Consider the following 14,178-nt stretch of genomic DNA (forward strand, 5'->3'; position numbering starts at 1 on the left):
TAATGTTATAATTTTAACTTCTGCTAAATATTTCACCATTGAAATTTTCGTCTTGTATCTCTTGGTTAATCCAAGAAATATTTACATGTGTGTGCTTAATTAGGCTGCATAGTAGATTTAAATGTACTACAGATTTAGTGTTTGTTGTGGTTGATAGTAACGTCTAATTGCTGTCCAGTTTCATTTGTATTTTAGGGATAATTTGTTTCTAAAATAGCATGGGCTGCCTAAACATACCCCATATTAGCATTGTATTACCACCTTAATGCTACATATATATGTAATTAAAACCCAGTGTACGTAATTTACCATTTCTGAAACATACCTTTTTAACTTAAAGCTTTCGTGACTACAGGAATTCATATTATTTGGGTCTTTCGGTAAAGTCACGTAGATAGGTTCAAAGAAAATAACAAAAAACTACGACGTTTCGATCGCAACACAAGCGACCGCTAGTTTTTTGTTATTTTCTTTGAACCTATCTACGTGACTTTACCGAAAGACCCAAAGAATATACCTGTTTAATTCACATCCAGCAGACATTGTGACACTTTAACAGTGTGCTCAAAAAGTTAACAGAAAATAACCAATCCATTAGTATTTTTATAATAATATACAACTCTTTGTCAACCTGGTTACTGGATGAACATCTCCGCAAACCGTCTCATTATTCAACCGTACGTCACCATGTCCTTCAGTGTGGGTTGGTGAATGAGCGGTGCGGCTGGTGGAAGGAATGCTGCAGATATCACTCGTCACTCATGTTAGCTTTGGCTGGGAATCGAACTCATGTAGAACGAGTTCACACTGCAGGTTACCACTACTTCAACTTATATTATAGCAATTGACTTTGACCTATGTGTCTTTGTATTTCATGGCAAAAGGCAGTTCTAGTGATTTAATAAGCGTTTGATAACAGCACACACGGAAACAAAGGTTATGCTTATTTTGTTCCAACAACTTATTGTTGTTGTATAATTATTATTTTAGTAATTACACCGATACTTGGTAGAATAATGAATTACAGTACTTAAATAATCAGATATTCCAACTCTAGAAATGAAGGTATATACTTTATTTATTCAAAGGGTGCCACGATGGTGAGACGTGATCTTCCTCGCCTGGTATGCAGGAGGTCGGGGGTTCGATCCTGACCCTGACCCCAGCTGCTGTATATTTGCATGATCTCGCCGTGATCGCATGGATTTTTTTTCTCCAGGTCCTCCGGTTTTTTCCTCCACATTTATAAACATGCGTTTAGACTCATCTTCTTCTAGATTTGAAGCTTTCGTGACTGCAATGATTCATATTCTTAGGTGTTTTCGGTAAAGTCACGTAGGTAAAACTTTTTTTAATTTTAATGTTTTACCTACGTGACTTTACCGAAAAAACCTAAGAATACTCATCTTCTTGGTTCTTTCGGTAAAGTCACGTAGAAGGGAAATAATAAAATAATAAAAATAAAACATAATAAAATAATTCTCACGACGTTTCGGCCACAACGCAAGCAGCCGTCCTTGCGTTGTGGCCGAAACGTCGTGAGAATTATTTTATTATGTTTTATTTTTATTATTTTATTATTTCCCTTCTACGTGACTTTACCGAAAGAACCAAGAAGATGAATCCCTGCAGTCACGAAAGCTTTAAATCGAAATTTTATGCGTTTAGACTATTTAGATTATTTTGATGCTATAAATGTGCAAGTGATACGACACTTTGTTGAGCTATCATTTGTGGCCAGGTCGCTTTTGAAAAATAAGTTAATACCTGAGTGGGCTTTGTCTGGTAGGATGGAGATGGTTTAGTGTTGTATTTGTACGTGTTTGGGTGATTTGTTTACCTTTCTTGTACTTTGCACTACTGTCATGTTTTTGTATTTAGTTTTTTAACGTTCTTACCCACCCCGACTGGACAAAGGTGAAAAAAGAGCTTCACATCTCATCCGATTCCTCCAGTATAAATGAATATTCTGATTCTGTAATGCGAATGTACGGATACAAAAAAAATGAGGGCAATTTCTCGGAGAGAAAAAACAAGTAGAGTTCACCCACTCAGCTTGCAGCATGGGTAACAACACATTCAGTACGAGGTTAAGTCACGGTGGAGCACAGGTGCGTGTCACGAACTCAACGCGCGTGGCTCTGTCCGCCAGGTCCGCGTCGGTGAGCGTGCGGGAGGGCGACGTGACCGTCTACATGCACGTGACACGGAGCCAGGGTCTGCTGGGCAGGGTGAGCGTGGAGTGGGAAACCCAGCCCGGGACGGCCCAGGGGCAGAGTAAGATTCGGTAGATCCTCTCTTACGCGTGCCACCCACGGCAAACAGTGGTGGATCTTTCGGGATGGGTGCCGGCTGGCGAGTTCGTTTCTCGTTTCCAATACCGTGCAGTAACGGCTAAAATATAAAGTGCAATACGCTTACACAGTTAAAGCCCCCCCACCCCACCCTGCCCCCCACTGTGCTTCTGATTCCACGCACATGTGGAGCATTAGATACGGAGCGTACCGTTTCTGTGCGGGGATCGTAATAGGATTGGAAACCATTCGAGATCCACCACTGAAAAGCACATTCACCACACACCGCATTGTGTCGCTGTGCCTCTGAAAAGATCTCTTGCCAGCAGGTTTTGTTAAGTTGTCTCCAACTGAATTTTTTTTAATTTTTTTAAAAAGCGTCACACCGCTGTTAAAATATGAGTTGCGTGCTTTATTGTGACGGCAGAGACTTAGCAGCGTGGAGGGCTGAAATGGTTGCATTGCGCACGTTGTGTTTCCACAGGGGGTGATAGTAACGCATTAGCCACTCTGCAGATGTTCCCCGAGGCTGCAGGCTGGTGCTCATTTATTCATGACGGCTCCGTCTACGGCGTGCTGCTGCAGTCAGCACGCGTGAGAAACGCGAGCGATTCGAATGGCACAGAGCAGTCCACAATCTATCGCTGGCAAGGCGTGTTTGTGCCTCAGCAGGTAGGCCTCCGTTAATTGTTTTTGTTTTAACACGCCGTGCATAATCTTAAACGAGACAGGTAATGTGGTATTACATCTATGGCCGTGTTTAGTTTGCCGGTCCGCCTGTACGGGAATGTTGTATGGGGGGGGGGTGGAGGGGGGGGTGATGCATCAATCAGGTTAATATTGCAACTGCTTAGTTGGTGAATGATGGGTTGCCGACTTGCTGGTTTGAACATTGCCAAGTTGGCCCACAAGAGGGAGCGCTGGCGTTAGCAAGGCACGCCAGTCGTACTAACCACACAAGCAAACTGTATAGAAACTCAATATTGTAATACTCTACGTTGATAAATATACGGTGTATGAAAAGTGGTTGCTCAAAAGGCAATTATTTCACCGGTCTAGGGTTCAACAACAAAAAAAACGATTTCAATTTTATTAAGCATCTAAATGCAGCCGAATCTCAAGATTGAGTATTATACACACAAATGAGGGACTCCATTAGGGAAGAAGGTGAAATGGAAAGAGGTGGGTTGAGGGCAGGGACACGTGGGAGAGGGGAGAGAACAGGAAACACCCAGGCAATCGAATTGAAACCCATTGTAATATTTACTTTAAATGGCTTCATTTGTCTTGAGAAGCGAGGAGACATTTGTAAGGAACTGGCCCTGTATGTCCACTGCGTGCATGTAAGAATTATCTGCTGCATATATATTTTCTGTATTATTATTATGATTACGCGTGTTTATCCAGCAAAGCCTCACCGAGCCTCGTGACTCTAATTTAAGGAGGTTCCTGCCCAGTTGTTGCAGTCGAGGGCGATGATTTGCTTTGTACTGTAACATTGTATTCCAACTGAGGAGTTTGCGGGTAGTTTAGTTTTTTATTTGCCAAATGTATACGCTTGACGCTGACACACGAGGGCCTACTCTTGCAAATGACAACATGGAATCTGTTAATATCCACCGTGAGGCAGTATTTGAACGTTTAATACACACCTGCAGTATTGCTCAGGGCGGCCGCTGGATTCTAAACCGTGAACCTCTGCAACGACGTTATGTTCTGTCTCCAGCATTTCCCTACAGATGGTGCTTCCAGTTGTGTGACGCTAAGCGTTAACAGCACTCCTCATGTGCTCATCAGCAGCGATAACGGAGGCAGTAATCTCTACGCCTTCCTTCCAGATGGGGGTATACAGCTGGTACGCTTCATTTTGAGTCAATGCCTTCAATTAATAATACACATTCTTTCATGTAACACATATATTACGCGTATATTTTCTGTCAGCTCTTGAATGTGCATGAATGAATTAATTCATTAAGGCCTACTTTCTCTTGAACAGCTTCAAGAATTCCCTGGAGAGAGATTCAAATCAGTCAAACATTTTATTTATGAACATAACAATTATTTAATTTGCCTTGACATATTCAATGAGACTGATGTGATCACACAGGTAAGCATATGTGCCGAGTAAAAAAAAAAGTGTAACCTGTGAAAGAGAAAACAGGATAAATTCCTTAAGGGCTAGGTGTGCATGGTTTAAGACAAGAACGACATCATTTGGGAATAGATTATAATTAATAAACATTGTGACTTGTCATACTCTTTACACACTGTGAGCATTTAATAGCAGTATAAATAGTTGTTGGAAATTATTAACGCTAACAAAAAAATGTGCAGCTTGCTCTTGCCTTGGTTAACTTGCACTTTGTTCTTGCCAGGTTTATGTGTGGAATGGAACCGGGTTTGCGTCTTACCAGAGCCTAAGCACTCCCTGGGCCGGAGACGTGGCTATGTTTTACCTCAAGGGGATTTTAAATCTCCTGGTGTTACATGCACAGGACCCTGGTGACAACGTTGGGCGTTCCCGCTTGTACGCGTGGAGAGAGTCTCGCTTTCAGAGCCCTCCTCAGGAGCTCGCTACAGGAGGAACTGGAATCGTGCACGTCTGCTTCATGAGAAATGAGACGTTCTTATTTGTTTTAAATACAAGCAGCTCAAGTAATTGTTTTTCTTCCCATTTAATGATCACATATTTAAAGCACTATTTTTACATCCAGTGTTAATTAGTAGTTAATAATCATCACCGACGTCATCGTGTTTTTACCTTATTTGTATACCGGGCGGTGGTGGGTTGGTGGTTCACCGCACGAATATAAAACTCCCCTTGGGCATGGAGCTGCCATGCCCTGGCTTTCCAGGACAAGGCAGTACAGCGAAAAAGTTCTGTATGGGATAGAGTGTTTCCCCTTTGCACACGTGGGTTTTCCCCAAGTGCTACGGTTTTCTCCGACATGTAAACACTCATTGGTTGGGCAATAACACCTTTATATATATAGAACTGTAGAGTTTGGATTACTTTAGGCACCGGCTGTCACATGGCTGCATCCCTGTTTATCTGCGGTTCCTTGCACCTCTGAGCCATTCTCTCTATACCAGAGTCAGCGAATACTGTGTGATACGTTACAAGTTTAATTTATTATCCAGTAAATACAAAAAAAATCACTGATGTGTGCAAGTTGTGACATTTTGTGGATTATAGTTTTGCGATATTTAACCACGAATTTTGGGATTAGCAGGTTATTGGAGGATGGAACTATGGAGTTCTACTTTCTTCATTGTGTTTACATTTTGTATGTAAATGTGTTGAATGTATATCACAAGTTATTCAAGAGTTTTTATAGTTGACAGTTTGTTGTTTTACAGTTCCTGTACTTTATTTTTTCCATACCTGCCTGCCATTGCATGTGTTTGCATTTGTAACCCCGATTTCTCTTAAATAATTTCACGATCAATCAATAACCCTTTCTGACCAAAATATACTTGATTATATTATGAATGGTGGTATGACAATATAGATATATCATAATTGTATGTAGAATGTATTTATTTTTTTATTATAACTGTACTTTTGCATAAAAGGCAGCATGCATTATTGGACAATGCTGCACCCATTTGGAATCCAACTTTTTCTTTTTTTCAATTCATGAAAAAATCCTATATGTATTACACGATGTGATTATCATTTTAAACAGCTTCGTGTCATATTTTACCGGATTAAGCATAAATGTTAAGCTATATCTGCGTGGCTTTGTAATTAATGTTTTACAGCGGAATTGGGAAGCATGACTTTGGACATATACCGGTGGAATTTGGAGATGTCCTCCACTGTGCATCAACAGACACTTTTAATTGAAAGCTTAAAGCGCATAAACACCTTCACAGCCTCTGGAGGCAATGGTACAGTTTCTCTTGCATCAATACTCACCGTTCATCAAAGAGTGTTAATGGAACCATGATAATAATGATGATGGATTGTGGCTGCATTATTGCTAAGCTCAAAATTCTCTAAAGCCCTAAGCTGTTGGGGATACCAGCACACAAAACATGTTTAATTTATCGTACCTTTTATTTTCTACTCCAATGAACCATCGCCCCTAAAGTAAGCAGATGGGACTAAATAAATATCGTCGTAAAGCACGTTTGGCTGGATATACATACTTGGGAGATGCATATATATATCAGTAAAACAACCGTGACGTATTTTATTATTCATAATCATGGCCATTACCAGCATCGCCTTTAGTTGTCGTCAATCACCATGCAGTCATGCTCATCAAATTTTTATGTCATATTTTTTTAAATATATAGTTTACCTGATTCTCCCTGGATCAAGAGGCTCATCTCTCTTTGAATGGAGAACAGACACGGGGCTGTTTGAAAAGGCACTGAATCTTCCTGCAGCCAATGACATCTTCCCACTCACCGTGGCTTCTTTAAACGAAAGCAGAACTTTACTTGCGCTTGCCGCAGAAGGTTATTTTGCCATATATGAACTTTCCAGCATACACCATCCGTCAGATTTCATACCTGTGTGAGTATACCTTTTTTCCCTTATGACGTTTTGTTCATCTAAATGTAAAGTCATAGTGCTTATGTTTATGGTTTTACATGCCAATGCGGCCATCCTCTTAGACCGAGTTGAATTAATATTTAAATACTCAGACATATAGAATCTGCACATAGTTGCCTGAACAAGTGTATATAAAATATATTTGAGTAAATCAATAATTTATATTTCATGCCTAAACATATTTTTGTTGGCCTTCAATAACTTTGGGGAAAAATTGTGCGTAAATATATTTTATGACAAGTAAGCATACTCCTGATGAATGGGATGTGGTTTAAAATATAATATAAGAACACAATTTTTTTATGATTATTTCATTTGGTTATTTTTTTTTTGTAGATCTAGCAAGCTGGTGTTTGAGCCCATGGAGAGCAATATGACAATTGCTGTGACTATTCTGGAAGATGACATTCCAGAAGATGATGAAGAATTTAAAATTGTTCTCAAACATCCGGATGGAGGTGCAGAAGTTGGTCCGTATAGCCAAGCCACGATTACCATCCGGTCCAATGACGATGTCCATGGGGTATTTGGATTCACCAAGGTGGGATGATTGACAGCGTGATTGGTGTTGAAGGCTCGTTTCTTTAACCTGTTGAGAAATCTTAGTAGATATTCAATCTGGGACACAATTCATGACGGGTTTCCAGCTCTCATCCAGAGTGATGGACTTTTCACGAGTCATAATTTCACCAGTGGAATTGCAGCTTTTCTCTCTTGGGGGGACATGGCAAGGTGTCATGAAACTGGTGACACATTGATTACTAATCACAGGGTGTTCGACAATGTCCACTATGCCACAATTAAGTGGAAACCTCACGACAAAAATACACCTGCCTGACCCTCTTGGAAAGGAATCAGCTGCAATGGAGTTAAGGAGTTTCCACCATTTGTGGAATTATTCTGAATGCGTGTATGTCAGGCCAATCACATCCTGATTGCTCTGTTACGAGCATGGTTGTGGATTGTTCCCATGATACCATAACACTGTGGGGAAATCTCTTGCCCTGCCCGTTACATATTATTGGCTGGTTCATTTTAGAGTGCACGGTTATACTGCAACCATTCCGCTCTGCTGAAACGTGAAAATAGTCGGTCTTGAATAGCAGAAATTCACCCTGTCCATGAATTGCACCGAAGCAGTTATATAATTTTTCTATTATTGGTATTTACGCACGCTAAATCATGTTTTACTCGTGACGTTCAAAGGATGGCAAAACAGTCTCTTTAATAGATAGCGAAAACACATATATCATTATCACGCGTGGATTGGGTGTTTTCATTACAGGTGACATGATTCCATCCTTTGAGTTTTTAGAAGTGATTTATACATGTCACATTCACTTTTGTAGGAGTCTCTTTATACAGAACTGGAAGAGCTCCCTGTAGACCAAATGGTGAGCTTCATTGTGGAACGTCAGCTTGGGACTCTGGGTCAGGTGTCTGTGCACTGGATTGCCATCGGTGATGTGAATGACATCACACCAAATTCTGGAGTGGTGAGTATCATTAAGAATATTTGATCACAATTTTTATTAACAATTTGTAACTTCATGTGTTTTAAAAATGCATAACTTGTATCGATAGGATTGATTTTCATTGTGTTGATATCTGATGAGACACCGTTAAGATACCTTTAAAACTTTTTTTAAGCATCGCTTCAGGCACACATTTACAGTGGGTTAACTGGTATTGCATCACGATTTTAATGTTTACATACACGTGCAAAAAGTGCCTAAATAATGCGTATTTTCGTTCATTTTCAGGTCTCATTTTTATCTGGCCAAAACATTTCTGTGCTGAGCTTGACTGTGTTCGAGGATGCCATTCCTGAGTTGACGGAGTCCATCTCCATACAACTGAGGAGTGTCACTGTGTCTGGACGGGATGGCCAGACAAGGGCCAGGATTGACGCCTCCAGCGGCAGTGCTTTGCTCAACATCTTGGCTAATGATTCACCCTTCGGTATATTCGGCTGGCATCCTGAGTCATGGTTCGTCACTGTAGAAGAACCCTCAGGTATTTTGGCTTCAGGGCCTCTTTTTAAATCAAAACAACGTGACACAATCTACCATGCAGTGGAATGAGAAGAAGCTACGAGGCTAGTTTATTAAAACTGTAAAAGGAAAAAAAAACGCCACTTTTTGGGATGAGTGGTATGAGACCAGTATATGTATTTCCAAAATTTAATTTTAAGTTCTGTGCTGTTAGAACACTTTTACAGTTTAAAGCAATGCTTTTTTTAAATGAAATCATGTGTTTTATGGGTGTGTGTTCATATATTTGAATTAGGTTTGGAAGCAAAGAAGTATATATGCATTTCCAATGTCAACGATTTAAATCTTTGCATGAGTTTAATAATTTTTTTCGTTAAAGGTATAACGAGCACTTTTAAATATTTCATTTCGTTAATGTCCACACACTTTATTAACTATAACCTGTAGTAACATCTAAGATTAAAATGTTAAATTAATGGACGGTTGAGTTTTAAAACAAAGCATCCTAAAACTAAGTTTAAAATTGGAAAGTGCCTTCATATTGCCTTAATTTGATCTATCCAAATTTCACATCTGCAGTCTTTTTTGTTTTTCTCAAACGAATTTAATTCCAATTATGCTATCCGACAGCACATGATGCGACGAAGAATACTTTTTGAAATCTCGCAGGGCCATACTGCCACTGTGTCAGAGATCCCTTGTGGAAGAAAGCACTTTTGATGTATCCTTTCCATAACAGGGGTCGCATTTCTCAAGCATTCTCTGAGATTTTCACATGACAAACAATTATCTTCGCTCTCAGAGATGAAATTTTGTCAAGTTAATTGTAAACCCAAATTCAACACGATATTTTGTTGGAGTGTTATCATTAGTGACAAGGGTGAGACCATCATATTGCTACACTTGAGAATCCAGTTTAATAAAATGTGGCTACCTGTATTCTAACCCACGGCAATGCCGGCTCAGTGGTTTGAGCTTTGAGGCCTCCAGTATCTTAAAGTTAATTTGTGTTCGGCTGGCTACGTATGGTGTGAAATAAGTTCAACGTACACACATCCATCCATCCATTGATTCTCCACAAACGGCCTGCAACTTATGTTTAACTCCTACTCTGCTTGCTTAACACTGTCGCATTGTGTATGGGTAATTACAGAGCAAATCTAACCACTCTAGATGCTACAGAAAGCCATGGAAATGTCGTTAAAAGCGCAACTGCCCTTTTCCATGACAATGACTATGTGCATGCTCTGGCAAACCTTTACTTCATCTTAATTTTAGAACTTTCGTGACTGCAGGAATTATTATTTGGTTCTTTCGGTTAAGTCACGTCTAAAGATAAAATAATAAATTAAATTAAATAATAGAATACGACGTTTCGATTGCAACACAAGCAATCATCATCAGGTATAATGAAATAGCGACATAAAATCTAACCAGAAAGCTATAGACAGACATATTAGCAGACAGATATCACCAAGATACATAGCGGGAGCAACACAGGTAACAGAGAGGGGTGATCGTCTCTGTGGGGTGGCCTCTAATTAACGGGCGCTGAAAGTGAATGTGCACTCATAAAAAAAATATCTTCAAGGCAAGGACGTCATTGAATCAGAGGAGATCGGGGAGGTGACGATCAATTATATATATAAAGAACCTTATAAAATTATTTTGTTTCCAAATTGCTCTGTAATTATTGATCAGAATCACCCAAGTCCACCTGTATATGTGACAGTGATCATTAGACAAGGACAGCTTTTAACGTTCCGATTTAAAGCACTCCTCAAAAGGCACACTTATTATAACGTTATTTATTTCTGCTACCGCTCTTACTTCCACATGGGTCCTTGATAGTTTCATTGTCAACATTTCAGTAATTGTTATCGACATGCCATGATGTGCAATTAGCTTTTCAGTACAATCTTACTAATGTAGGTCAATGTTTAGATTTGAAATAACTTCTACAATGACCTTCCAGGGGGTGTTTTTTTTTAATTACCAGCAATCAGAGGTCGCTATTTTTAGTATTTTAAAGGGCTATGAAAATAAAAGCCAAGCTACATCATGCCTTTCATTAAATTAACTTGGCTACATCTGACATTGGCACATCCCAAAACGGAGTGCTAATAGCTTTACAATGTAAGCATGTCAGTATCTGTTATACGAGCCATTTAGTAAAATTAATATCCTTTGCTTTCTGTGCAGAAAATGTCAGCCATGTGGAGCTAAAGGTGAGCAGGGAAGGTGGCTCATATGGAGATGTGGCCGTACATTACTTGACAACCGTCGCCAGATCCCAACCAATGGTGCACAGGGCATCTGAGAACATGGATTTTACTGCCACAGTGGCCAGCATCATCTTAAGAGAAAACACAACGGAGGCAATTGTCCAGATAGAAATTCTACCCGTGAGTATGAGCGTGGTAATCTATTTTATGCAAGAGGAAATTGTAAGGTTTCATGGATGGAGGCCTCCATATAGTATGCTTGACCATGCGTGTTGTAATTCAGCCTTTGCATTAAAAAAATGAATAGTTTTCATTTTCTGTTACAGCAGGTTTGTTCAAAATATGCACATCTTGAAATAAATCTGCGTATGTGTGGCAGCATGGTGCTTAACTCATGTGCCCGTGATCTAGCTTAATACAACGGCTATGTAATGACATTTTTTTTTATCATTTGGCCAATAGCCAAGTTGATTTTGATAGCAATTATTTAAAACGTTACAGAAAACTTGAGAATGTTTTCTTTTTACTTACTTACGCCTCAGGATGCAGTTCCAGAGCTGAGGGAGATGTTCTACGTGAACATTTCGTCCGTGGAGCTGTTGGGAAACGCGTCTGGGGACTCCCGGCCGACCGTCAGACGCCTTGGGGCGGAGCTGGCTGGGATTACTGTGCAGGAGAACGACGACCCTCACGGATTCATTCAGTTCAATGTCACCCGGGTAATAGTGTCTTGTCTCCTAAGTCCAACTAATTCCAATTACATCCCTAAATGGATGCTTGAAAGAAAAGTGTCGATAAATACTGGAATTTTAATAGACATGAAACCAGAGAGAAGCATGTACTTGTAGTTAGGTAATATATACATTATATTTCATTTTACATGAAAAATATTTTTCACAACGGTAAATATTTTAAAACGTTCATATTAGACAGATTTAAATTGATTAAGGAGTTGTATATAGTGTATCTAATTTCCATATTCCTATTCTGTTTTGATTAGCCAATGATCTCCTTAGGCTCATTCTACTCTCATATATGTGTGCTTTTTTACATCGGTTGAGTGTTTTGTATGCAATTGGCCTACTGCCACGTTGCGTGTGCGATGCAGGAGATAAGTGGAGTTGTACGTGGCCATGAGCTCCCACCCCCTGACAATGTGCTGCGGCTGCCAGTGATCCGGGTGGCTGGACACTTTGGAGATGTGGGCCTGCATTGGGAGGCTCGTGTGGGAACAGCTAGCCGGGAAGACTTCACTCCAGCAAGTGGAACAGTGGCCTTCACTGATGGCCAGGTATGGTGCCTTCTCTCATAGATTTTTTTCCCAAAAATCTCTTGCACAAGAGCCATACGGTAGGGATCTGTTGCTGGCGTTCGGAATGATCGAAAACTTGAATCCAAGTGTTGAAATTTCAGATTAATTGAATGTTTTGTTTTTAGATTGAACCATTCTCGATGATTGGATTGATGTGAAAATCATCTAAGGAAATGACGACACTAATATTACGTGACTCCTGTGCTTTCCCCACCAAAAGTGGTGTCGTGGCATTGGGTAGCATCACGCTTTACTCGTGTAGGGACAGTACGGGGAGAGAGACAGTGCGTGTGGAGACAGTGCATGGGGGGAGACAGTGCAGGTGCAGGGACAGTGCGTGGCCGAGTGGTCACGAGGTGTAACTACAGAAGGTAACCATCTGGGAAGTTCGGGAAAGTGCGAGCTAATGCGAGAAAGAAGGCGTGACCGAGGGCGGAGTTTGGGGTCCACGCCGGCAATAGAAAGGGGTGATAGGCAAGGTTCGGGGCTGCCGTGGGATCGGGGTCGACTGTCTTCATGCCATCGCTGTCTTCGCGTCGTCGCTACTTGCGTGCCATCCCTGGCCCAAGCGATCTGTGCGTTATCCTTGGCCCAAGCGATCTGTGCGTTATCCCTGTCCAAGTCAAGTTACCTGCGTGGAGCATCCTAAATAATAAATAAAGAAACCTCTACAGTTCAAGTTGTCTGAGCGTCACTACACTAGTACTAGAACACATTAAACTGAAACACAATGCAAATAATCGGATAATCTAAAGAAAAGATCCAACATTGAGATTTTAAAGTTTTTTTTACCTGATACTTGGTTTCAACATTACAGATAAATGATAATGTAAAGGGCCCAATTTACGTGGTTCTGGAAGAACGGTTTCTGTTGGAAATATATAATGATATTTTCTCTCAACTTTACATAAATTAATGATTTCTAAAAATATTTTACATTTAAAACATAGATGTTGTTAATACTGGCCTTAGAATTGAAAGCATGTCGGTAAAATGTTTAAATATGGCTCATTTTGCGTGTAAAAATTTCTGATTTTGTTTGCCATTTAAACAGTTGATGACAAAAGATCATCATGAACCCATGATTTGCTCTATTTTTGTTTATTAAAAGTTTGCCTCCATTTAAAAATATGATACTTTTTGACGGCCAAAAACATTTTTTTACATTTACGTGTGTTTTAGGCTGTCGGTGTCATTGAAGTTTCCATTATTGATGATGATATGTTTGAGCATATGGAGACCTTCAGTATTCATCTGATTCTGGTTACTGGAGGAGCCAAACTCGGAGGAGATATCATTGCCTCTATCAACATCCCAAACAACGATTCTCCTTTTGGCCTCTTTGCTTTTGAACAGACAATAGTAAGTGCTCTTTGGTTATAAAATACTAGATACATGTACATATTTTTTTACGTAAAAAAGTACATACAAATGTTTGTGTGCCATTTCTCTCAATATAATAATAATAACTGGTGTTTCTCATGCATATTCAACCCATGTAAATTTTGGTTCATGTGTGAATATATAAAGTAAAGAAAGAAACAATTACATGACATATTTCTACATTTGATTTCTAAACATATCCTTTACAAACAGAGCAATTCAACGGCCAACCATAAAATTAGGAGCATAATATTAATGCGGTTAATTTAATTTTCAGGGAGTCACTTTGTAACTTCATAACTGGCGGCGTGGCTTTAACAATGCGACGTCTCCCTTTGCTTTCAAAGTGGGTTGCCACCGTTATTCCGCTGACCCCATCAAATGTCCTGTCATTGGTTTGGCT

General features: G+C 39.9%; 1 protein-coding gene across 6 annotated transcripts in view; it reads left to right on the forward strand.

Annotated features, from left to right (window-relative positions):
• Window positions 1–14,178, forward strand: part of ADGRV1 (adhesion G protein-coupled receptor V1) — a 103,775-nt gene that overhangs the window by 44,628 nt on the left and 44,969 nt on the right. For 5 of the 6 annotated variants that reach the window (XM_078862268.1, XM_078862265.1, XM_078862264.1 and 2 more), the window contains 14 exons: window positions 2,153–2,277; window positions 2,779–2,966; window positions 4,021–4,149; window positions 4,291–4,401; window positions 4,670–4,949; window positions 6,060–6,188; window positions 6,600–6,822; window positions 7,198–7,402; window positions 8,211–8,357; window positions 8,625–8,877; window positions 11,058–11,260; window positions 11,623–11,799; window positions 12,189–12,371; window positions 13,575–13,754. In XM_078862268.1, the coding sequence (XP_078718394.1) occupies window positions 2,153–2,277; window positions 2,779–2,966; window positions 4,021–4,149; window positions 4,291–4,401; window positions 4,670–4,949; window positions 6,060–6,188; window positions 6,600–6,822; window positions 7,198–7,402; window positions 8,211–8,357; window positions 8,625–8,877; window positions 11,058–11,260; window positions 11,623–11,799; window positions 12,189–12,371; window positions 13,575–13,754 (2,533 nt within the window). The remainder of the gene's footprint in view (window positions 1–2,152; window positions 2,278–2,778; window positions 2,967–4,020; window positions 4,150–4,290; window positions 4,402–4,669; window positions 4,950–6,059; window positions 6,189–6,599; window positions 6,823–7,197; window positions 7,403–8,210; window positions 8,358–8,624; window positions 8,878–11,057; window positions 11,261–11,622; window positions 11,800–12,188; window positions 12,372–13,574; window positions 13,755–14,178) is intronic. The other variant, XM_078862270.1, reaches the window with a different exon arrangement.

This window comes from Lampetra fluviatilis, chromosome 13 (genome assembly GCF_964198595.1).
Source record: "Lampetra fluviatilis chromosome 13, kcLamFluv1.1, whole genome shotgun sequence".
In the NCBI taxonomy this organism is placed as follows: domain Eukaryota; kingdom Metazoa; phylum Chordata; class Hyperoartia; order Petromyzontiformes; family Petromyzontidae; genus Lampetra; species Lampetra fluviatilis.